Below are 27,205 nucleotides of genomic sequence, written 5' to 3'. Positions count from 1 at the left end.
TACTATGTCTGCAGGACTTTTGGTATTGAAAATGGACCATGTAGGTCCACGTCTTCGTATAGCCCCCATATAACGGTACCTCCCGATATGCGGTATTTTGATGATTCTAGCGACATTTTTTACTGGAATTGTTTCAAAATTAATATTTAAAGTTCATAATAGATGCTTTGGTTTAAGAAAGAAAATGGGCTATGTAGGTCCTCGTCTTCGTATAGCCCCCATATAACGGTACCTCCCGATATTCGGTATTTTGTTGATTTCAGCGACATTATTTACCGGAATTGTTTCAAATTTGGTATTTGACGTTTTTAATAGATACTACAGCATAAAACAGAAAATGGGCCATGTAGGTCCACGGCTTCGTATATCCCCCATGAAACGGTACCCCCCGATATTCGGTATTTTGATCATTTTAGCGACATTATTTACCGGAATTGTTTCAGTTTTAGTATTTGAAGTTCGTAATGAATACTACATACTAAGACAAAAAATGAGCCATGTAGGTCCACGTCTTCGTATGGCCCCCATATAACGGTACCTCCCAATTTTCGGTATTTTGAAGATTTTAGCGGCATTATTTACCGGAATTGTTTCACATTTTGCATTTGAAGTTCATAATGGATGCTACAGCCTATCACAGAAAATTGTCTGTGCAGGTCCACATCGTCGTATAGACTCTAATATACGGCTATATTAGGTATTTTCAAGATTTTAACAGTTTTTAAGGGATTTTATTTTTGTTGAAAATTGTTAAATTTGTACCAAATGGTGGAGGTTATTTTTTACTTGTTATAGTCTACGACTGTGAGGGGTCTTAAGTGGAACTAGTTACTGTTACTCTGAGAATCGATGAGTTTCCGGTGCCGAACAAGTTCAAGTTGCTAGCGGGTACCTAAATGGTGTTTTTCATGTCAACCGATTTCTGGATTTTAGACAACTTTTGGGGTTTTAACGTATTTTGAGACCTAAGCAGTATTTTATGGCGAATAATTTTGTAGATTTTTTTTTAATCCCAGTTAATTAATGGGGCTTTTGAAGATTTTAGAGAAAATTACCTAAAATACCCTAATGATGACTCGACTGAGGATTAATTTGTTTTACAAAAATATTACCTCGGATTTTTGTCAGTAGAATTGCCGAAGTACTCCATTCTCATACTTTATCTAATACAGATAAAATATTGGTATGGGCAAAATTATTAACAAAGTTACAACATTTATACCCAATTTTATGCGAAATCATAAATTCCATATTCATCTCAGCTTTCTGGTTGAGAGAAATATTTAGATATAGCAATTTGTAAAGAATCGCCGACTTGTTCCTCAAGTCATGGTAGATAAAATATTGAAAATTGTGACTCTTAATGGGTGAGGAATCAGAAGGGGTTCACAGATATATATCATCTTCACATCAGATTCTGCGTTAGCAAAAAAATGCTTGGATGTGTGAAATTTGAAGAGAGTTGGATGATTATTTCCCTTTCTTTGAGCGTTTTGCTTTTCAAAATCTGGAACCCTATGTGGGGGAGGTATCAGAAGGAATGGTCCGATCTCGACTATCAACACAGATCTTGTGTTGATAGAAATATTGAGTTGTATCAAGTCTGAAGGAAATCGGATGTTAATTTCGCGTTTTATGAATATTCAACCCTTTATGGGGGAGGTACTAGAAGAAGAGGACCGATATATTCCATCTTCACACCGCACCTTAGGTTAATAAAAATATTATGATGCGTGTAAATTGAAGAGAAGCGGATGCTTATTTCGGATTTTATGATAGGTTTGGTTATTCAAACTTGTAACCCTTTGTGTGGAGGTATCAAGAGGAATTGTTCGATCTTCACCATCATTATAACAGATCTTGTGTTGATGAATATATTAAGATGTGCCAAGTCTGAATGGAATCGGAGGTTAATTTCGCGTTTTATGAGTTTTATGGATATTCAAAATTTTGACCCTTAGTGGGCGAGGTACCAGAAACAAAGACATAAAACAATAAAGACTGGACAAAATGCACATGGTCTTAAATTTTTTTATTAGGTAGTAGATGGCAGGCGACATAACAGAAATACATTGGAAATTTTAGAAAAATATGTTATTCCGATATCGCCGAAAAATGTCGGAAATATGTGGAAAAAAATGTTAGGTATGATAGACATGCTCTCAAAAATGTATTCCAGAGCATTGCCTTGTACATTGAATCGGTAAAAATCAACAACAACCCTTAAAATGTGTCAGCTCTATTAAAGAATAACATAATGCTGTCACATATTTTTACCCTACCAGCGCCATCTATTGAAGAAAAGTAACAATATAATGTCCCATCTTATTATATTATATGTCTTTGCCAGAAAGAGTGGACTGATATATTCCATCTCCACGCCAGACTTTGGATTGATAAAAATATTGTGATGTGTGTAATTTGAAGACAATCGGCCGATTACATCACTTTTTATAAGGGTTATAATTATTCCGAATTTTGACCGTTTGTGGGGTAGGTACTTGAAGGAGTGGACCGATATTTTCAATTTTCGCACCTGAGGTAGCACTGATGCAAATATTAGAATTTTCAAAGTCAGAGCAGAATAGGATTATCCTTTCTCTTTCAGTGTAATAAAACAGTTTTTTGAAAATTTCGACCCTTTGTGGGGAGAGGTACCAGAAGGAGTGATCCGATATTGTCCATCTCCGAACTCGATCTAAATTTGATAATAATATTATGATATGCCAAGTTTGGACCAAATCGTATACTCCCTTCGAGAGTTATCGTGCGCCCCAGCCAGACGGACATTTTACGCCTTTCTCATTGGTTCTATTTATCACATAGTGGTGTCCATGTATCATATATTTTTTAATGTTCATCCGAAGCACTTTGTATGCTCCTTAAAACTTTTTAACACTATCTTCTTGTTTATACAATGTATATATATGTGTGTGTGTGTATGCATTATGCATTCCATTTATAAACATACACTTCAATAACCTCAAAGCGATTAAGAACTTTTATATATAGTTAAATACATTATTTGGGTTTTTTTTCTTTTGTCTCTGATCCTTGCAATGGAATTTATATTCAAATTAACACCACGATGCAAAAAAAAAAAAAAAAAAAAAAAAAAAAAACACACACACATACACACACTTTCACATAGCTTTGACGCATATGCAAAAAAAACTGTTAAAATGCAAATGTAACTTTACAAAGCTGTGGAATTCCCAAATAAACCCGCATCGAAATATGCTTCACTTAAAGCGATGCCGCCGCCTAACTTTAGAGCAATATGATGCGAAAGAAAACTCCTTTGGTGAAAAGTTCTACACCCAATGATGAAATTTATGCATTTCAAATAGACTTGAGTCCGGAATAAGTTGCAGAAACATAGACTAAGATAGTCTTTGTTGGAAGGCATCGGGCACACACACACACACATAAGAAGAGAGTGGGATAAAAGTTAACAGAGATTATTGCACCAAGTGGCGAAGGGGAAACATTGGGAACCACAAAGACCTAAATAAACTACAGCAAGAGTTAATTTCTGACCTAGGGTCTGGTGGAGTCATTGCGGGGGATTAAAAAAGTTTAATTTTTTACTGAAAAGAGGGTCAAAATTTACCGCAAAATATTTTTATGTGATTATGCAAAAATTTTTGAGCTAAGAGACATGTCTTTGGATTTTTGGATAAGGAGGAGAATCCCAACTAAATATGGACACCACAAACGTTATTTTGGTACTTATATGGTCCGCGAACTTTTATTACTATTATTTTTTTTTTTTTGAAAATCGAGTGTAGCTGACTTTTATATAAGTAGCGTTTTCAAAGTTTATATCGCAAAACAACCTAAAAAGAGTGGCCAAATTACTTTCCCTTCCACATTTTGTGAAATATTCAAATTTAGATTCTTTTGGAATCCGTTCATATAGTGCCTTTGGCAATATTACAGATACTAATACGAGTATTCACCAAAGGAGTCTTTTGGTAATTTTTTCAAAATATGTTAGAAAAAATGTATACATTTTTTATTTTTATAAAAAAAGCCTTTATTAGCCAAATTTAACACTTTTCCCCAATTCGCTGTAAATTGTCCTATAATTTCACAATATCCAGTCTGGGTTGTGAAAAATTCCAAGCAGAACTGATAATGCTCGGTTTGTAGATCAAATCACAAAGGAGTTTCGGGTTCTTAAGCAAAATTTTTTAGGTTAAGGCCTCTATATATTCGTGACCATATACAAAACTTCTAATAAAGAGCTTTGAACATTTATAGAGAACTTTGGATTACTTCAAGAATAATTGATTTAAAAAATGGGTCCACACTTTGGTATACCCCCAATATATAAAGGTAAAACCCCATTTCATATATATTTGACGTTTTGGTAATATTTTCCATTTAATTTCGCATATTTTGGTATGAATTAGTCAACAACACAAATTTAACTCTACACCTCTTTACACTCTCAGTCCTGTGGCTAGATACGATAGGTCTGATACGATCGAAATAACGATTTTAGACGTTAGGTCTCCTTTTTTTTTGTTTTTGAAAATTTCAACCTCTTGTTCAGGAGGTATCAGTATCTCCGAACTCAATCTAAGTTTGATAATAATACTACGTGTCATCTGGCTGGTGCTCACGATGGGAGTATCCGATTTGGTCCAAATTTGGTACATCGTAGTATTATTATCAAACTTAGATTGAGTTCGGAGATACTGATACCTCCTGCACAAGAGGTTGAAATTTTCAAAAACAAAAAAAAAAAAAAAAAAAAAATGCCCAGAATAAGAAATGATAATCCGATTTTGCTGCATCTTTGCAAATCTTAATATTTGCATCAGTGCTCCACAAAGGGTTAAAATTTTGAATAATTATAACTCTTATAGAATGTGATATAAGTTTCCAATTTTCTACAAATTGCACGGATCACAATATTTTTATTAACCCAAGGTCTGGTGTTGAGATGGAATATATCTGTCCTCTCCTTCTCGTACCTCCCCCATTTGCTTGAAGCTTATAAAACGGCAAAATTACATCCGATATCATTTAGACTTGGTACATCTCAATATTTCTATCAAGACAAGATCTGTTTTAAAGATGGAAGAGATCGGACTATTCCTTCTGGTACCTCCCCCAAAAAGGGTCAACGTTTTGAATAACCAAACCGATTATAAAATCCGAAATTAGTATCCGGTTATCTTCAAATTCCACACATCCCATTATTTCTACTAACACAAAATCCTTCTTGTACCTCCCCACACGCGTCAAAGTTTTGAATAACCAAAATGATTATAAAATCCGAAATAAGTATTCGGATGCAGAGAAATATTACACACTTCCCATTATTTCTACTGGCACATAATCTGCTGTGAAGGTGGGATACATTGGTCCACTCATTCTGGTACCTCCCCCACGAAGTGTCAAAATTTTGAATATCCATGAAGCTTACATAACTCGAAATCAACATTCGATTCCCTTCAGGCTTGGTACCTCACAATATTTCCATCAACACAAGATCTGTTATAAAGATGATAGTGATCGGACCATTTCTTCTGGTACCTCCCCCACATAGGGTTGAATATTTTGTAAAACAAAACGCTCAAAGAAAGCGAAATAAGCATCCAACTCTTCCAATTTCACACACAAACATTTTTACTAACACAAGATCTTTTGTGAAGATGATATATATCTACGAACCCCTCTGGTATCTCACCCACAAAGCATCATAATTTTCAATACTTTTCTCTGTCATAACTTTAGAACTTGCTACATCTAAATATTTCTCTCAACCAGAAACCTGAGATGATTATAGAGTTTATGATTCCGCTTAAAATTGGATATAAATATTCGATTTTCTTATAATTTTGCCCATAACAATATTTTTACCTGTATTAGATGAAGTATGAAAATGAAATACTTCGGTCGACTATAACTATAAACTTTATCACAGATCTCATATGAAATGTAGGAAGTAACCAAAATAGCCTAAACCTGGCACGTCGCAATATATATGTCATATTTATTTAGATCCGCTACGAAATGAACAATATTGGGCAATTCCTTCGCAACCTACTCCACAGAGGGTTAACAATTTGAATAATCATAACAGAAGTCAAAATATATTTAAATAATCAACTATTGGCTGAGGGTATACATATGTCGGTAAAATCGACTGATACTTTTTAACTTGTATGTATTATAAGTTAGATTGGGCCAAAAATTATGTAACACCTCGAAATATTGGTTTCCACATAGGAAAGTATATATGGATCTTCCTAGCTCGCCGAGCTGAGTCGATCTAGCTATGTATGTCCGTCCGTCCGTCTGTCCGTCTGTCCATGTTAATTTAGAATGTAGGTGGGGTTGAGGTCAGAATAGAACCCTATTTCTTTTGGAGATGATCGCCAAATGTTTAGGGGTTAAAATGGACCAAATACTGAAAAAATGTCGGATTTTGCAGTAGCTATACAGGTCGCAATTATAGACCAATCGACGCGGAATTTCGCACGTAGCTAGAGTTTAGGGCAGAGAAGAAGCCTACTAATTTGGGTGGTCATCGGATAATATTTAGCGGGTAAAATAGACCATATCTTTTGTGTTGAAAAAATTCAAAAATTTTCAATAAACCGCGAATATTTTAAATCCCGGCTAAATCACAAAGCCATGACAAGGTTACTTCTGATCTTTACATTGATGTTAACATCCAACAAATCGGATATATAGCAAAATATGTGCGATATATATGTCTATCAAAGAGGATATACTTGAAAGATCTCTTATATGTCGAGAACGGCTGAACTGATTTCGACAGTTCTCATTAATTCAGAATGGCCTCTTGGCAGGAAAGAAAAAACGTCTAGAAAAATCGCATAAAAATATCTCTATAAAGATGAAAATATTGATTTTGTAAAATTTTCTCATATTTTTTCCATTTTGTCATATTTTTGGCATATTTTCATTTTGAATTAAACATTTCGTAATATTTCTACAGCTAACAAAACTAAGTAGTTAGGATATCAGGATATCATATACAGATCGCATTTATGGCCCGATCCTTACGAAATTTTGCATGGAGATAAGATGAGGGTCAGAATAGAAGCCTACCCTTTTTGGAGATGATCGCCATATAATTAGGGGTTGAAATGGACCAAAAAACTGCAAAATTTGTCAACAGGTCGTAATTATTGCCCGATCCTCACGCACATTTGGATGGGGGTTACCGGACATTGCAAAAGCCAAGCAGTTTTGGATGGCCATCCCAAAAATATTCAATGTGTGAAATAGTTTGCCAACTTTTGTAGACAAAATACGAAAATGTCCTTTCCTGTGACTTTTTGGAGAATTCACAAATACAGGAAAGACGCACTTCTGACTGTTTCGTTAACGCTGATTTCGTTGCGTTGCAGTCAAAAACCAATAATAAATGTTAATCTTTTGCCACGTCTGAGGGATTATAGGTCTTTGGGAAATATTGGTTCCAGATCTAGGAAAACCATTTACGTGCAACATCTACCAATAAATTGGAAATGAGCAAATTAGTTTAAGTTGCTATTATTCGAAAATTAGAGAACGAAACCTGATGGTGTTCTTTTATTATTTGTCACAATATCTTGTGGAATTCTTTCGAGTATCTCGCCTATATAAACTGTATCGTTTATTATAGTGTTGTAGGGTATTCAACGGTCGGCCCCGCTCGACTGTAGCCTTTGCTTACTTGTTTTTTTTATTATTTTTTTCCTTTTTTCTTCGAAGATTAAAATTAAATTATTTAAATTTTAATTACTGGCAGAAATTTAATTTCATATGAAAAAATGATAATTTTAAACCGACTTTTTTCATCCTACCTCTTACTATTTTTAATTTTATTTTCTTAATTCAAGAATATAAATTTTCTTTGTGAATTGCAATATACCATATCCCCCATGTTGGAATGAAGGAAAAGCCAACAACAAAGAGCAAACCGATAAAAAGAAAAGAAATAAAAATTTCTGAAATAACAATAAACAAAGGTATTGGCAACATTGTAAAGGATGCACACAAGAAAGAACGAAAAAGAATAAAAAGAGAACGGAAACTATAAAAATGCAATAAATAAATACGTTAACAATGCATACAACAATCTCCGGTTTTCAAATAATGTGCACAACAACAAAAATAATAATGAAAAGACGACAAGAAAATCGGCAAAGTGAAACACATCCACATAGATTTTTCAATGAATAACGTTCAGCGATAAATATTTAAATGACATTTATCAACGGAATAATGTTCCATGAAATCCCTAAAATTATGCAACGGAATATGTAGTGAGAGGGATGTCGTTGTTTAGAGTTGTGCCAGCCTAGTTCGATCGAACGAACTCGTTCCGTGGACTCCGGGTCGGGTGAGTGATACGAAATTTATGAAATCGCTCATACGTTTGGGAACTGGTGTACTTTTGGTGTACGTTGTTTATTTAAAATGCTGAATTTAAATTTGCATATATTTAATATTCTCATGAATTTCCCCCGAAAATGGCCATAATAATTTTGCTGCATAATATGATCCTTTCACATCCTTTCACCGAACTTGAGAGCCATGCTCGGTGAAAGGATGCGGAAGGATCATATTATGCAGGGAAAAATATTATGGTCATAAAATTTTATTAAATGAATTAATTAATTAATAAACCAAAGGAGATTTGGTTTTTAAAGTATAAACAAAGTTTATATTTAAACATTTTTTTAGCTTTTACTATTTCTTTATTCCAGCACCATTGACGGCGCGGCACCTTGGCATAATTTATGAGACCTTCTGTATTTGAAATGGCGCAGAATTTTTTTATTTAGTTTGTTTGCTTCTATGACAAGCGAGCGACTATTTCGTATTTACCCAGCAGTTCAAACTGAATTTGTTGAGCAGCATTTGCTGGACACTCAAATTGCATTATTTTTAAATTATTTACCAAACAAAATGTATTTGTTTATGTGTTGTATTTTTTCCCTGCCTTTCAACTGGGCTCCTATTTGCATAATGACGTCAAATAAATGTCAGGCCACATTCACAATGATGGAATTGCGAAAAGGATGATGCTATTTGAGGAAAATGTGGCACAGTGCTTAATGGTGGTCATTTTTTTTTTCAAGAGAAGAAGTCGGAAGGAGTATTTCATTTTGAGGTCAGATATAAGGGTGAGATAAAAAAAAACTGCAACAAATTCAAATGCCATAATTTTTCACATTTTTTTTAAATTTTATAGAATGAAAACAAAACATGTCGGAAATAACATCAAATTTTAGAATAAGTTTAGATTTGTTCGAATTGGCCACCTTTGGCACGAATTATGGCCTTCAAATGGCCAATGAAACCGTCACACGCTGCCCGAATGTTGCTATTCGGTATTTTGGTCCATTCCCGGCAAAGCGCTTGCGCTTGAGGTGATCGACGCTTTGGTATTTTTCAGTGCCAACATTGCTTTTCAAAATACTCCTAACACAATAGTCCAACGGATTGGTATCCGGAGATTTTGGTGGCCATTGTGCGCTGGAAATGAAGAGAGTAACCTCATTTTGTAACCATTCTTGAATGGCGCGTGCTGAGTGCGAAGGTGCTGAGTCCTGTTGGAATCTCCAAGGTCTGCGGTCTACATGTTTGCGTGCCCAAGGCTTTAATATACCTGCCAGAATATTTTCGCGATAATATTCGGTATTTATTCTGATGCCACGGTCCATTAATACGAGCGAAAATCGACCATTGGCTGTTACGGCGGTGGCGGCCCACACCATCACTATGGCCGGCGCATGAGTTCTGGTGGCCAACCGAAGGTGCACCTTTTTTATCTAACCTCTTTGGCAAGTAAACAGATAATTTTGTTTGTTTACAAGCTGTTGGACAACGAATGTTTTCTCATCGGAAAAAAACCAAATTCGACAGTTCACCACTTTCAGCCAAGCGAAGCAACTCTTTAGATCTTTTAACCTATTTTCTTTCTGTTGCGGTTTAAGTTCTCGTTTTTTTTTTTGATTTTCAATGACTTTACCCCGAGCTCATTTTTCAATACTTGCCGAATGGAATATTGCGATGCGGGGTTTCGACTAAGCGTCTTCTTTACTTTTCGAACCATTTCTGCTGATGTTGCTGTTCTCTTCCGTCCACTTCCTTGACGTCGGGCTACGCCACCAGTATCACGGTAACGAGCGATGTTACGAGACACAAAAGATTAATGCTGGAGTGCTCTAACGATAGTCACTTGGGGTATTCCAGCAAAATATAAAGAAATCACACTATCACGCTAGAATTCCATCATTTTTTTTTCTGGAAAATTCTCACCAAAATGCTTTTGTACGCTTGTAAACAATATAATGAGCTGTCACTGGAATAAGTTTAACAGATGTCGGAGGAGTGGCTTAGAAATGACAGCAGTCTGAAGTTGGTTGCAGTTTTTTCATCTCACTCATCTCAATCTATGATCTGTCATATGCTCAGCATTATTAGTAACCCAAATAACCAAATACGATCTGCAAAGCCAGTATCACAAAAGTAATGAGAACCGGATTTCCCAAGTATTACGAGAAAATAATGACTAAAAACCATTTTAACTGTGTGTCCCTGTAGGAAAATCCTTACACATTTTTTGTCCGTTGTTCTTGTAAAATTTTTCTCAATTAAGGTCCGTTTGAATTTCTTCTTTTCGAAGCCACTTTTATGGTTTCTGAACACTCTAATAATTATCCTTACAAATTGACGTTTTTGGTTAGCTGGTCACTCTGAAACATAGGACAGATTTGCTCATTTTCATTTGGGAGCGAAACTTGCTTTCGAGCAGGATTGGTGGAAGAGTGGCTAAAAATACACATACATCGAAACACATCAACGATGTGACAAGAACTAAAAGAGTGCTCGGTTAGAGTAGAATCAGCTCGACTTTAAATCAATATTTCTCCCACTCAAAAGCGAGCTCATCATCGGAAAGTTGCCGCTCGAATTCGAGTGAGTTTCCCTCTTTAGAGAGGGAGTTTTATGGAGGTTTGCTCCGAACTGTGGTTAAAAAATCTAGGTTCGTCTAAAAATCTATTTTTTGGTTCCTGTTAATTTTTTTTTTTTTAAATTCTACAAAAAGTCCAAAACTAAAAAAATAAGTAAATAAATGAAAAAAAATCTTAAAAACTCATTTTTTTGGTGCCATGGATCTTCAAACAATTTTCTCTAAAAATACGCTCGTAAGATCCTCTTAAAAATTTTTCTTTAAAAATCCGCAATTCTTTGTTCTGCTGATCCTAAAATTTTATTTCAAATTCACAGTGTTTGGTCTATTTGACCATTTTTGTGGCCATTTGGCGTATTCAAATATTAAAAAAAATAAAAAAAAAAATGTTTTTCTTAGAATTTTTTTACATCTCCTGAGATTTGTTAATCTTTTGAAATTATATTGTTGGTCCTTCCTGAAATGTTTTTTAAAGATCCATGTGGTTTGGTCCTTCTAAATATTTCCTTAAAAAGCTCAAGTTTTTGGTCCTTGAAATTGTTTTTTTTTGTCCATTTTTCAAAGACCATTTTTTTGTCTTTTCGTCTATTAAAAATGTATCCTTAAAAACCCATGTTTTTGGTCTTTCGGTCCGTTTTCTTATTTCATATTTGACCTTTTGTGGAAAGATGTCAGAAGGACCTACATATTCGCATCTGACCTGGTTCAGAATAAATTTTCTCTCGTTTCTTTAAAATATTAGATTTGTGGGATGTACTAAAAAGAGAGAGAGAGAGTGGGGCAATATGACCCAAATCCCAACTCGATCTAAGTGTGGACCAAATCGAACATATGAGCCAGGAAGAACAAGAGACGGACATTACAAGTTCGAATCCAAATGACCTAAAATGGATGTCTTTCCAAGAAGTATACATTCTCAATACCATGAGTCACATTTAGGCCATATCAAATATGGGTACACATCTAATTTTGTCCCAGAAAAATCTCTCAAAATACATTCTCTGATTAGATTAAACAAATATTTATGGCAACAGCAACACTTTTTCGGCTAATTGAAAATTTGTTTTCATACGTCACTGTAACATTTCAAGTACGTTTTCAAATACTCCGTCAACATCAGCCATACACACACACAAATACATATATACACACGCGGCAGCATGAGCGAACTGGCAAATGCAATTTGTGTAAGTAAACACTTAACGGCTTAAAAATGCGAAAAGCATCCACCTCCATCCTGAATAAGAGGCTAACATCAGTCACCCAGTCAGTCAGCCAGCCAGCCAACTAACTGGGTACACTCCGTGTATCGTATACCGCATATTGCATAGCTAATGGGTAGAAATGTAAGTAATACGGCCGAGCAGCACCATAGAGTATGTTGTTTGCCACTGAAAGTTTGCTTCAATTTTTTTTGCTCTGCTACTTATTTTCTTTGCGCATTTGAAATAAATAGAATTAACTTTAAAGACGGATTTAATTTCAAACAAAAACAAGAAACAGAAAGTGATTTTATGGAAAGTGATTTTTTTACATTTACTTTTAGTAAAAAGCATACTTTTAGGCGCTCCCCATAATCTTAAAACGAAAAGTTTTCTAATAATTTATAAATTTATATTCTTATGGTATAAGTTTAATATAATATTATAAGTATATTGTATTTAAAGGGAAAAGGAAGCACAAGTTTATGTAAAGAGTCGATAGATAACATTTTCAATACCAAACTTTGCTGGCAAATTTGGAAAGTTCTACTTTAAAAGCCAAAGAGAGAAGAAAAGAATCTGCCCTCCAAAAATTCAAAATGTTAAAGCTGTAATTGTGTCAAAAATTTGAAAATGCCGAAAAACCAGGAAATTGTAGGTTTAGCCGTAGGAATGTATTTCAAAACAATATAAAAGAAGTTAAAAAGTGTCAGTCGGTTTTTGCCGACGATGTATACCCTCAACCAATGTTCGCTTATTTAAATATATTTTGACTTCTGTTGTATTATTCAAATTGTTGATCCTCCAAGGAGTAGATTCCGAAGGAATGGACCAATATTGTCCAATTCGTATCGAAACTAAATAAATATGCTAAAAATATCGCGACGTACCAGATTTGGGCAAAAATTACAAGAACATCAAACATTTATATCCAATTTTATGCGAAATCATAAATTCCATATTCTTCTCAGGTTTCTGGTTGAGAGAAATATTTAGAAATAGCAATTTATGACAGATATTGAAAATTGTGACCCTTTGTGGGTGAGGCACCAGAAGCGGCTCGCAGAAATATATCATCTTCACAACAAATCTTGTGGTAGCAAATATGTTTGTATGTTTGAAATTTGAAGAGATTTTCAATGCTTATTTCGCATTCATTGAGTGTTTTGTTTTTCAAAATCTTTAACCCTATGTGGGGGAAGGTACCATAAGAAATGGTCCGATCTCTACCATCTTTATGACAGATCTTGTGTTGATGGATATATTGAGAAGTACCAAGTCTGAATGGAATCGGATGTTAACTTCGCGTTTAATGGATAATCAAAATTTTGACCCTTTGTGGGGGAGGTACCAGAAGGAGAGGACCCGTATATTCCATCTCAACACCAGACCTTGGGTTAATAAATATATTGTGATGTGTGTAATTTGAAGACAATCGGACTCAGACATCTCATTTAATAAAAGTTATAATTATTCAAAATTTCGACTTTTTGTGGGGGAGGTACCAGAATGACTGGACCGATGTATTCCATTTTGGCACCTGACCTAGCACTGATGCAAATATTAGGATTTGAAAAGTTGGAGCAATATCGGATTATCCTTTCTCTTTCTGTGCATTAAAATATTTTTTGAAAATATTGACCATTTGTGGGGGAGGTACCAGAAGGAGTGGACCGAACTCAATAATATTATGATGTACCAAGTATGGACCAAATCGAATATTCCCTTCGAGAGCTATCGAGAGCCAGACAGACAGACGGACGAACATCGCTAAATCGACTCCAAACGTCTTAAAAACATATTTGACGCCAAGAGACCTAGGGTCTAAAACTGTTCGATGAGGCACATTTTGGACGTATCAAATGATATATACCATCTCTAGCCATATGACTGAGGGTATAATGAAATCTTTATTTGAATCTATAGTACGGTCCATATAATTAAAGGTTAATACAATATTTCCTGCAAATGTTGACCGTGTCTCAAATGGGCCATCCGCTTAGTCCGATTTCAGCATATCCTATTCAACATTTCGGCCGGCATATTTCCATTAAATTCTTCAATGTTGTCTTCCAATGTGTCAATTGAAGCTGGTCTAAAAAAGTCTAAAGGCGTAAAATCTCACGTTTTAGACGGTCAATTGACAGGTCCCGAACGTGAATGAAATATTCACCGAACTCTCATCTCACGGTAGCGCTCATCATTCACAGTTACGTTATGATTCTCAGCAGCTTTGAAGAACTATGATCCAATTATGCCACCAGCCCATAAACCGCACCAAATCTGGCTCGTTAGCTGAACATATCGCAATATTCCATTCGGCAAATATTGAAAAATGAGCTCGGGGTAAAGCCATTGAAATTTCAAATTTCATTGAATTCCAAAAAGTTCAAGAACTTACACCGCAACAGAAAGAAAATAGACTCAAAAGAGCTAAAGAGTTGCTTCGCTTGGCCGAAAGTGGTGAACTGCCGAATTTGGTTTTCTCCGATAAGAAAACATTCGTTGTCCAGCAGTTTGTAAAGAAACAAAATAATCGTGGTTACTTGCCAAAGAGGTTAGCAGAAAATGTGCACTTTCGGTTGGCCACCAGAACTCAAGCGCCGGCCATGATGATGGTGTGGGCCGCCATAACAGCCGATGGTCCCTCTCCGCTCGTATTAATCGACCGTGGCATCAGAATAAATGCCGAATATTATCGCAAAAATATTCTGAAGGGTGTATTCTAGCTTTGGGCACGCAAACATTTTGGCCGCAGACCTTGGACATTCCAACAGGACTCAGCACAATCGCATTCCAAGAATGGTTAAAAAATGAGGTTCCTTGCTTCATTCCAGCGCACAATGGCCACCAAAATCTCCGGATACCAATCCGTTGGACTATTTTGTCTGAAGTATTTTGGAAAGCAAGGTTGGCATTAAAAAATACACCTCAAGCAAGCGCTTAGCCGAGAATGGGCCAAAAAACCGCAGAGCAACATTCGGCCAGCGTATGACGGTTTCATTGGCCGTTTGTAGGCCATAATTTGTGCCAAAGGTGACCAATTCGAACAAATCTAAACTTATTTTAAAATTTGATGCTATTTGCGAAATTGTTTGCTTTCATTCAACAAAATTAAAAAAAGTAAAAATTATGGCATTTGACTTTGTTGCAGTTTTTTTTTTTTTTTAATTAACACTGATTATCCAAATTTCCAAATATTGATCTATTTTAATGACGAAGCATTTAAATTTATTTTACTTTTTTTATTTTATAAACTTTAGATGTTAGCTATCGAAAATAGCTAGTATAGCTAGTTTTGGCAGCGCTGAGGATTAATGTTAAATGGTATGCAATTGAAAGTGTACACACACAACTCTCTTGAGGTGGTTGATACCTCCTCCTTAAGCGCTCGTAACACACACACACATCTTCAATCATTGATATTTCCTACACATTTCTCGTCATACACGATCCTCTGGTCGGTTACCCTTGGATACAGTCAATATGGGAGCAAGCCATGAAGGAAAAAAGGTGATTTTCCCCTCAACAGTGTTCACACAAAGCTTTTACAGGAAATGCTTTAGGAGCACCAACAGTAATAGTAAACACTACCAACAACAACAACGGCAGCAGCAGCTAGAAAATAAATCAATTTCCCTCTTAGACGCCGTTTTAAAGTAAATCTATACACATCTCATAAAAGAGAGAGAGAGAGAGAGAGAGAGAAAAAGAAACAGAAAGGAAACATAAGCATATCAAAGAGTTGCTGAGGTGAGTGCGTGTGTTTGTGTGCCGTTTTCCTTTGAAACTGCAAAGGATACTTTATATATTTTTATTCCTATAACTTAGTTAAGGAAATGGTTGGTTGTCAATATAACCAACCAACTCGCATTCATCTGCAGCCGTAGCTATGTGAATATCCATTGCAAGAGTAAAGAACAAACGAAAATAACAGCAACAACATCAACTCTTGTCTTTATAAAAAAAAACAACTACAAAGCTCTTTAGCAGAAGAATCAGACCAGCGGACAAAGAGAAGAATATGAAGCTTCACAAAGGCCAGAAGCAATGGTGTTTTGCCTTTTTCCATGGCGCTTTGCCGGGGAACAAAAACCCTTAGAAAAAAAGAGCTACGTTAAACAGATTTTCACTCATGACTCTCATCTAACCATTATGGAAAGTGGTGCTGCCAGCCGGCCGCAGCAGCCTTGCCACAAAGCTATACAGTAATGGCGAACAAAGAGTGAGGAGAGGAATATTTAAAAATTTAGAAAAGTTCAATATTACTTTGCATGCCACAAACCGAATCAACAGGAAATTGAAAATAAATCACAGGATATTGCAGTGTTGTAGGGTTTGATGCTCCTCTTTCCTATTTCTTGTTGTATGTCGATGCTTAATGGAATATTCATATTGGATTATATTCTATTTATGTTGACAAAGCATCTATTTAATGTGATTATTTGGAATAAATCGTTTTTTTTTTTACAAATGTGAAAACATAAAAGAGAATCGTAGAAAATTGGAGATAGAAGGCATACATTTTTTACAAACGTGGACAGGTCAAGATGGCGAATGAGCTATGTGATTTCGCGTCTTCTTAAAACCTCTGATACCTCCCGATATTGAGTGTTTTAATGATTTTTTCAACAGAATGGAATTTGTTATTTGAAACTCGCATAATATAACAACTCCTGTAGCAGAAAATTGTCTGTGTAGGGTAGGGCTAGCCCAAACACCTCCCATGTGAAATTCAACACACCTCGCCCCTTCCCGGCGAAGCGTTTGCTTGAGGTGATTGACACTTTGGTATTTTCTAGCGCCATCCTTGTTTTTCAAAATATTCCAGACACAATAGTCCAACGGATTTTGGTGGCCATTGTGCGCTGGAAATGACGCGGGGAACCTCATTTTGTACCCTTTCTTAGGTGGCGCGTGCTGAGTCCTGTTGGAATGTTCCAAGGTAATACACCCTCCAGAATATTTTCGTGATAATATTCGGCATTTATTCTGATGCCACGGTCGATTAATATGAGCGGAGAGCGACCATTGGCTGTTACGGCGGTGGTGGCCCACACCATCACTATGGCCGGCGCTTGAGTTCTGGTGGCCAACCGAAGGTGCCCATTTTAAACTGACCTCTTTGGCAAGTAAATACGATAATTTTTTTGTTTAAAACTTCTGCATGACGAATATTTTCTCATCGGAGAAAACCAAATTCAGCAGTTCACCACTTTCGGCCAAGCGAAGCAACTCTTAAGCACTTTTGAGTCTATTTTCTTTCAGTTGCGGTTTAAGTTCTTGTGCTTTGTGGAATTTCAATGGCTTTACCCTGAGCTTATTTTTCAATATTTCCGGAATGGAGTATTGCGATATGTTCAGCTCACGAGCCATTGTCGGCCACTGTAGCGCGAGTTTCGATTAAGTCGCTTCTTTACTTTTCGAACCATTTCTGTTGACGTTGCTGTTTTCTTCCGTCTAATTCCTTGACGTCCGGCTATGCTACCAGTATCACGGTAACGAGCGATGGTACGAGACACAAAATATGTATTCACTTTTAAATGCTGGAGAGCTCTAACGATACCCACTTGTGGTTTTCCAGCCAAATATAAAGAAATGACTCTATCACGCTTAAATTCCATCACGAATAAGTTTTTCCCTGAAAAATTCTCACCAAAATGCTTTTCTACGCTTGTAAACAATGCATAATGAGCTGTCGCTGGAATAATTTTAACAGCTGTCGGACGAGTGGCTTAGAAATGACAGCAGTCTGAAGTTGGTTGCGGTTTTTTCATCTCATCCAGTACAGACGAGCCCGCTTCAATTGACCCATTGAACACTTTATTCATTGAAAACTATATTCGTGAGATACTGACCGAAATGTTGAAAAGAATACTCCAAAATTGGACTAAACGGATGGACCATTTGAGGCGCAGTCGCGGTCGTCATTTGAATGAAATAATCTTCAAACATTAAATTATATGGACCGTACTATCGATCCAAACAATTTTTTTTTTGAAAAACTTTTCTACAGCTCTTAAAAATCTCCCGTTAAAGGAGAAGGACATTTATTTCGGTTTGATATAAAGGAGTTCATTTTCTTATTACCCTAAGAAAAAATATTAAAAAAAATTAAACTTACAAAAATTATTTTGGCCAGAAATGTTGTTAGTGGGTCCATAGAGCATTAGCCATTTTTTTTATTTACACAAAAAATATAATTTTTCTTCAACAATGGCCTGTGAGAAACCAAATCATATCCTTTCTATGAAAATGTGTTGTCGCTTTACACATTTAACATTTATTCGATATCATTAAAGGAGCACAACATATACACACACAGATATGTATGTGTGGTGTGTGTGTGTGTGTGACAACACAACAATCAACAGCCACAAATGATACCAAGATTTTAAATTTTAAAACATATGGTAATACCATTTGGAAGCTTACCACAGCTATAAAATAAACAAATTGTGTAGAATATTGTCGTCGTACAAAATAATAGCATCAACAACATTTAAAAATAAAAATAAATGTCTTTGGGGGGTACAACAACCAATGGAATAGGAAAATATATGTATATGACCAAAAAATGGGTTATTGTCAAGAAGAGGAAGAAGATAGAAGTTATCATTAAAATTTTGAACATTACAGACAGAACAAGTTCTATGCCATCTATTCGTTTGTCATGTTTCGAAGTGTGTATGTATGCACCAGTGTATTTAAGCAATTACATATCCAATTTGAAAAGTTAGCAGAAAAATTCTGGAGATATTTGGTTGAAGGAGTTGGTTAAAAGCTGTAAAATTTAGATTATGGCCAGAATTTGAGCTCTTTATGGCGCTGGAGTTACATTCAGTTAGGTATTTATTTAGAGATATGAAATTTAAGTACAAAAGAAAATTTAGGATTTAGTTGTGTTTGTCATTTAATGAATTGTAAAAAATGGCCTGGCAAAACAAATATTTACACTGTGAAACACAAGAAATAATTACAGCGAAAATACGGCAGATTCTGAAAATAGGGCTAAAAATAGAAGACACATGTATCGGCGTTTTGAAATTTTACAATTTTTTGGAATTCTTTCATTTATGTATAAAGTGTCTTCGGCAATATTACAGATAACAATATGCTGATTATTTTTGTCGGGCATTTTAACCCCTTAAGTAAGCCTCCAAAAGGGGTGTTTTTGGTCTTTTTTTTCAAAATGTGGTTAAAAATGATAGCAAGTCAAAATATTTTACAAAATTGTGTGTCATAAAATTCTACTATACAGGGTGAGCTAAAAAAACTACAACAAAGTCAAACGCCATATTTTTTTACATTTTGTTTTAAATGTTATTGAATGAAACCAAAAAAATTCCGGAAATAGTATCAAATTTTAGAATAAGTTTAGATTTGTTCGAATTGTTTTTTTTTTACATTTTTTTTTTAAATTTGATTGAATGAAACCAAAAAATGCCGGAAATAGCATCAAATTTTAGAATAAGTTTAGATTTGTTCGAATTGGTCACCTTTGGCACGAATTATGGCTTTCCAACGGCCAATGAAACCGTCACACGCTGTCCGAATGTTGCTCTGTGATATTTTGGCCCATTCCGGCGAAGCGCTTGCTTGAAGTGATCGACACTTTGGTTTTTTGTAGTGCCAAACTTGCTTTCCAAAATACTCCAGACACAATAGTCCAACGGACTGGTATCCGGAGATTTTGGTGGCAGAAAATGAAGCGAGGAACCTCATTTTGTAACCATTCTTGGGTGGCGCGTGCTGAGTGCAATGGTGCTGAGTCCTGTTGGAATGTCCAAGGTCTGCGGCCAAAATGTTTGGGTGCCCAAGGCTTAAATACACCCTCCAGAATATTTTCGCGATAATATTCGGCATTTATTCCGATACCACGGTCGATTAGTACGAGCGGAGAGCGAACATTGGTTGTTATGGCGGCCCAGACCATCACCATGGCCGGAGCTTGTGTTCTGGTGGCCAACCGAAGGTGCACATTTTCACCTGACCTCTTTGGCAATTAAACACGATCATTTTGTTTGTTTACAAAATGCTGGACAACGAATGTCTTCTCATTGGAGAAAACCAAATTCGGCAGTTTACAACTTTCGGTCAAGCGAAACAACTCTTTAGCTCTTTTGAGTCTATCTCCTTTCTGTTGCGGTGTAAGTTCTTGCACTTTCTGAAATTTCAATGGCTTTACCACGAGCTCATTTTTCAATATTTGCCGAATGCGATATTTTAAGCTCACGAGCCATTTTTCGGTCACAGCGATGGGAGTTTCGATCGAGTCACTCCTTTACGTTTCTAACCATTTCTGCTGATGTTGCTGTTTTCTCCCGTCCACTTCCTTGACGTCGGACTACGCTACCAGTATCACGGCAACGAGCGATGGTACAGACACAAAAGATTTATTCGTATTTAAATGCTGGAGTGCTTTAACGACAGCCGCTTGTGGTTTTCCAGCCAAATATAAAAAAATCACACTTGAATTCCATCACGAATAACTTTTTTTTCTGGAAAATTCTCATCAAAATGCTTTTGTACGTGTGTAAACAATAGTGTGGCTTAGAAATGATGGCAGTCTAAAGTTGGTTGTAGTTTTTTCATCTCACCCTGTAGATCTAGAATTTTTACGATCCGATTGAAAGGGGTAATTTAAGCATTTCTTAAAAAAAGAGCAAAATCAATATAATCCTCGTCTTGATATAATGCAGGGATATTAATCGGAAAATTTCTGAAAATCTGAAATAGGGGTAAACTTTTTAACGCCAATATAAGTGTCTTCTATTTTTAGCTCTACTTTTATAATCTACAGAGTTTTTCCTGTAATTATTTTTTTTGTGTTTTACAGTGTAATAAATAATAACAAATATAAAATGTTCATAAAATCTGAGATTCTTTTCAAGTTCTCTTTAAACTTCGGTCATTGGAATATTTGTAATTAAATGCGATCTAGTTTTTATATATTTATATTTATTTTTTTTTCTGTATATATTTTTTAATCCTCTGATTTAAATATGCCCAACATATTTAATTTACAAGTGTTTCTTGCAGCCTGTGGTCAAAAAATGATGATCAAATTAATCGGTAAATTATCAAATTTGACCACAAACTCTCTTTCTCATTTATTTTAATTTCTTTTCAGCAAAACTTTCACAAAAAAACTAAAAACTTTCAATTCCGAACCAACAAATTGTTGGCACCTTCAAACAATTATCCACAATATTTTACAAATTCCCTAGAATTTTTTTCTCTGCTTTCGACAACTTTTTTGACATTAACAGAATCCAAGCCAAACTGGCTGGGAGACAACTACAAATAAAAAAAAACAACAACAGACTCATTAAATTTCATATGCTTGGCGCTGGCAAAAGTTTTTCATTAATTTTTCGCTTGTTTTTACAAAAATATAGCGCAACAATATAAAAACATTTAAAAATATCACAAAACAAGAGCTTACCTTACTGCCGCGTTCATTGAATATAATTTCCACATCCAAAATAGCGCCAAATTGCTACGGGCCATCCAAAAAAAGGAAGATGGAAAAAAAAGCAAAAACAAATGACGAGAACGAATCCACAACAATTGCAATAGAAATTCAAATAACAGCCAGAACATCACAAAATCAACCAGCCAGACAGACAGATCATGACGTTGGTGGTGGTGGTGGTGTTGGAGATTGCAGCCAATGAAAGAGTCCAAAAAATCATATCCGCATAGAGTAGTGGCGGTGCCGGCGACAAGCGATATTAGACGAAAAAAATTGCATATCAAATAGATATTAAAAAACAGGCAAATAGTTCCATTCCATAGTCGAACGGAGAAGGGAATTTCAAAGAACCACAACAAGAATAGTTTGCCAAATTTACGAGCATTATTAGCAGGGCAGGACAGGGCAGCAGGCATCGGGTAATGTGAGTTTTAATGGTTTATTTGGCAGCGGCAGCAGCACGTAGCAAACACAGGAAGAGACGCAAATGCATATAAGAGAAAAATAGAAAGAAAATATATTGTAGATGAAAGAGAGTATATAAGAATATATTTTTTATTTGTAATATTCGAAGAGATATAGAATATGTGAGGAATGCTTAAGCTCAATACGTTTTTGGAAAAATAAAAGGCAATATTTTTTCAAATTTCAAATTCTTGAAAATCAACTCAGAAAAATAAGATAAGTTAAAAAGTATCAGTCGGTTTTGCTGACAGATATATACCCTCGGCCGTAGTACCTTCCACTGAAGTATGAAGGATATATTAAGCTTGTCATTTCGTTTGTAACACGAGGAAATATACATTTTGGACTCTACAAAGTATGTATATTCTTGATCAGCATAAAATTCTATGTCGATTTAGCGATGTCCACCCATCTCATTGTTTATATTTCGTATTTGTAAAGGGTGTTTTTTTTTAACACAAACACAAAAAATTAAATTTTGATGAATTTTTTTATATATACTCCGACAAATCATCATGAATAGACTCACGCTTGAACAACGCTACGAAATTATCCAAATTTACTCTGAAAATCAGGCTCTAGAGCAGTTGGCAAATGACCCGTTGTTTTATCGCAAAATTGTGTTCAGCGATGAGGCGCTTAACGGGTTTGTTAATAAGCAAAATTACCAATCCAAAAAAAAAAAAAAAAAAAAAAAGAAAAATGCACCGTACGGTGCGGTTTTCACTCTGGTGGCATCATCGGACCTTATTTCTTCAAAAATGAGGCCAGAGCTCGCTTTACGGTCAATGGAGATCGTTACCGCATCATGATCAATGATTGTTTGTTTAAAAATATGTATGACATTGATCCGGAGGAGATGTGGTTTCAACAGGATGGCACTACGTGCCATATGGCGAACGCAACCATCGACTTATTCAAATCAAAATTTGGCGATAATTTGATTTCGAGAAGTGGACCTGTCAGTTGGCTTCCAAGGTCGTGCAATTTGACACCTCTCGATTATTTCCTGTGGGGCTACGTGAAGTCACTGGTTTATGCTGATAAACCAGCAATAATTGACGCCTTGGAGGCTAGCGTTGTTCGTGTTATTCGTGACATACGGCCAGCAGTGCTCGAAAAAGTGGCCAAAAATTGGACGTCCAGAATGCACCTTGTCGTGAACAGCCGCGGTGCCCATATGCTTGAAATCATTTTAATCAAATGTTAATGTCACTTATTATTTTTTACAATTTCAAGTTCTATCGGCCTTAAAAAAAACACCCTTTAGTTCGCTGTTGGTGCTACTGCCTATGATAGAAAATTAAACATGCGGGTCCACGACTTTGTATAGCCCCCCATATAATGGTATCTCCAAATATTCAGCATTGTGATGATTTTAGCGACATTATTCACCGGAATTTATTCAAATTACGTAATAGGTACTACAGCCTGTGGGAGGTACAAGAAGAAGAAGAAATGGTCCGATCTGTACCATCTTTATGTATAGATCTTGTGTTGACGAAAATATTGAAATGTAGCAAGTCTGAATGGAATCGGATGTTAATTTTACGTTTTATGAGCTTCATGGATATTCAAAATTTTGAACCTTTGTGGGGTAGGTACCAGAAAGAGTGGACCGATATATTCCATCTTCACAGAAGGCCGTTGGTTAATGAAAATATTGTGATGTGTGTAATTTGAAGAGAATCGGACTCTTGCATCACATTTTATAAGAGTTATGATTATTCAACATTTTGACCCTTTGTGGGAGAGGTACTAGGTGGAGTGGACCGATATTGTTAATTTGCGAATCCAACTTAGCACTGATGCAAATATTAGGATGGAACAAAGTCACATTGTCCATTCTCTTTCTGTGCAGTAAAATATTTTTTTGAACATTTCAAACTTTTGTGGGGGAGGTAGGCCGATATTGCCCATTTCCGAACTCGATCTAAGTTTGAAAATAATATTACGATGTATCAAGTTGGATCAAATCGGACAGTATCGTGAGCACCAGCCAGGAGACAGACAAAGAGACGGCGGACATTGCTAAATCGACTCCAATTGTCCTGAAACGGATTTGGTCCAAAGAGACCTAGGGTCTCTCAAAAAAGACCCTTGGAATTTAACAAATTCCCACTACACTAGATATTACAGGAGAGTTCTAGCACTCTTTAGCTTTAGCAGCCCCCTCACATATTCCAAAATGTAAATTTTAAAAATTCTCATATTCCACGTATTTAGTTAAGGCTACTCACCCCAAACATGGCTCTTAGATCGGGATCACGAAAACGGAACGGTATATTGGAGACATGTAAACGTTTCGGTGTATTTTTGGCATCGGTGGATGTTGTGCTTAAAGCTGTGGATGTTTGTGCAGCGGCGGCGGCGGCGGCGGTGGTAACGGTGTTTTGTTGCTGTTGTTGCTGCTGTTGTTGGAAGGGGACTAGAGCTGATGTAAGATTTGTACCGGCCGATGATACATTGGGCATAGCAGCTGCTGCTGCGGCGGCAGCATTTAAATTTGCTATTACCTGAGCGGTACTGGACGATGGCATTGCCACCCCACCGCTGGCCATCAGCGATGATGTGTTGTGCACCAAACCGGATCCTGTGGGTGTTGACATGACAGCTGGCAATAGACCGGTAGCTGCTGATGTGGCTGTAACTGAAGTGGCTGCAATTGGGGCACCGGTAGAGGTCATCATTTGTTGTTGTTGGCTTATGGCAATCATATGCTGTTGTTGTTGTTGGGCCGATGCTAATAACTCACCACTGGGAGAGGCAATGCCATTCGTTGTATTACTACTGCTGCTGCTGCCACTTGTATTGTTGATGTTGTTGTTAGTGTTGCTGCTGTTGCTGTTGTTGTTAATATTGTTATTGTTAGAGGTCTCTGTTACCGTACCGCCAGCGGTAGCTGTTGTATTATTCGGTGTTGTAGAACCATTTACGGTTTGACTTTGGCTTGAGGTTGTTGCAGAAGCAGCAGCGGCGGCGGCAGCAGCTGCCATTGCAGCATTGGCCGCGGCAGCCACAGCAGCTGCTGAATTGGAAGCGGTGGATGTTGCAGACATAGTGGAAGATGAGGTTACTATACCGCCAGCAGTTCCAGCACTGCTGGTGGCGGATTGTGTGAGACCATCATTTTCAGTTTTAATCAATACTGATGACTGTAATGAAATGAAAAAGAAAATAAAAGAGGGATTAGCATTTTGATTTTTAGAATGGAAATGATATAAATGAAACAGAAGAGTTCCAAAAAAAAAAAAAAAAAAAGCATATTCAAGTTTTCATATAGAAATATATCATATTTATATTCAAAATTTGAAATAATTATAAAATATTCCAGTTCATATTTATATTGCTTAATTTCGAATAGTAGCGTGCATTTATTCCAGTAAAAATGGCGTTGAATTCCGAGTTTTTTCATGTGAACATTAAAACTAGAGGGTGAGATAAAAATTTGACATAATTTGTACATTTTTTTTAATTCTATTGCATGAAAGCAAAAAATGTCGGAAATAGCATCAAATTTTAGAATAAGTTTAGATTTGTTCGAATTGTTCACCTTTGGCACGAATTATGGCCTTCAAACGGCCAATGAAACCGTAACACGCTGTCCGATTGTTGCTCGGCGGTATTCTGGCCCATTCCCGGCTAAGCGCTTGCTTGAGGTGATCGACACTTTGGTATTTTTTTAGTTCCAACCTTGCTTTCCAAATTACTCCAGACACAAGAGTCCAAAGGATTGGTATCCGGAGATTTTGGTGGCCATTGTGCGTTGGAAATGAAGCGAGAAACCTAATTTCGTGCTGAGTGTGATGGTGCTGAGTCCTGTTGGAATGTCCAAGGTCTGCGGCCAAAATGTTTGAATACCCAAGGCTTTAATACACTTTCCAGAATATGTTCGCGATAATATTCGGTATTTATTCTGATGCCACGGTCGATTAATACGAGCGGAGAGCCACGGCAGTTATGGCGGCAAACACCATCACCATGGCGCTTTAGTTCTGTTGGCCAACCGAAGGTGCACATTTTCAGCTGACCTCTTTGGCAAGTAAACACGATCATTTTGTTTGTTTACAAACTGCTGGACAACGAAAGTTTTCTCATCGGAGAAAACCAAATTCGGCAGTTCACCACTTTCGAAGCAACTCTTTACCTCTTTTGAGTCTATTTTCTTTCTGTTGCGATGTAAGTTCTAGCACTTTTTGGAAATTCAATGGCTTTACCCCGAGTTCATTTTTCAATATTTGCTGAATGGAATTTTGCCTTATGCTCAGCTCACGAGCCATATTTCGGCACCTGCGACGCGGGTTTCGACCAAGTCGCTTCTTTGCTTTTCGAAGCATTTCTGCTGATGTTGCTGTTTTCTTCTGTCCACCAGCTTGACGTCGGTCTACGCTACCAGTATCACGGTAACGAGCGATGGTTCGAGACACAAAAGATTTATTCACATTTAAATGCTGAAGTTCTCTAACGATAGCCACTTGTGATTTTCCAGTCAAATATAAAAAAAATCACACTATCCCCCTTGAATTCCATCACGAATAACTTTTTTTTCTGGAAAATTCTTACCAAAATGATTTTGTATGTTTGTAAAAAATATAATAAGCTGTTACTAGAATAATTTTAACAGCTGTCGGACGAGTTGCTTAGAAATGACGGCAGTTTGAAGTTGGTTGCAGTTTTTTCATCGCAACCTGTAATGTGAAATTACTTGTCTTAAAATTCCATAAATACAAATGGCTCATCTACTCTACAATAGCATTCCATCGGATTTTCTTGATTTCCCTTTCAAGCTGATTTACTCAAAAGATTACAGAACATATCCCCAAAACATGTGTAATAACAATAAAATGTAATTATTTTGTTAAAGATGCAAACGTAATTTTTATATTTTCCAAACCATGCTACATGCTAAGTAAAGAACTGAATTTAAATAGATTGTCAAGCCAAGAAAAAAAAAAGATTGTAGTAAAAATACTTTAACTCCAAAATTGCGACATGTAAGTGACATGAAAAGCAAAATAAGCAGACAAGTAAAAGTCAAGTTGAAATCCAACTTACAACTGTACACACATGCAGAAAAAGAGAAGATGCTCATGCATATACTGAGCT

General features: G+C 36.2%; 1 protein-coding gene across 13 annotated transcripts in view; it reads right to left on the bottom strand.

The window, feature by feature from the left end:
- Positions 1 to 27,205, bottom strand: part of LOC101901314 (pneumococcal serine-rich repeat protein) — a 520,206-nt gene that overhangs the window by 97,313 nt on the left and 395,688 nt on the right. For all 13 annotated transcript variants that reach the window (XM_059130596.1, XM_059130601.1, XM_059130595.1 and 10 more), the window contains 2 exons: positions 24,340 to 25,254; positions 21,605 to 21,658 (listed from right to left, as the gene is read on the bottom strand). In XM_059130596.1, the coding sequence (XP_058986579.1) occupies positions 21,605 to 21,658; positions 24,340 to 25,254 (969 nt within the window). The remainder of the gene's footprint in view (positions 1 to 21,604; positions 21,659 to 24,339; positions 25,255 to 27,205) is intronic.

Source organism: Musca domestica, unplaced genomic scaffold, assembly GCF_030504385.1.
Source record: "Musca domestica strain aabys unplaced genomic scaffold, Musca_domestica.polishedcontigs.V.1.1 77, whole genome shotgun sequence".
NCBI lineage: Eukaryota > Metazoa > Arthropoda > Insecta > Diptera > Muscidae > Musca > Musca domestica.
This window is presented reverse-complemented; position numbering and strand designations above follow the sequence as displayed.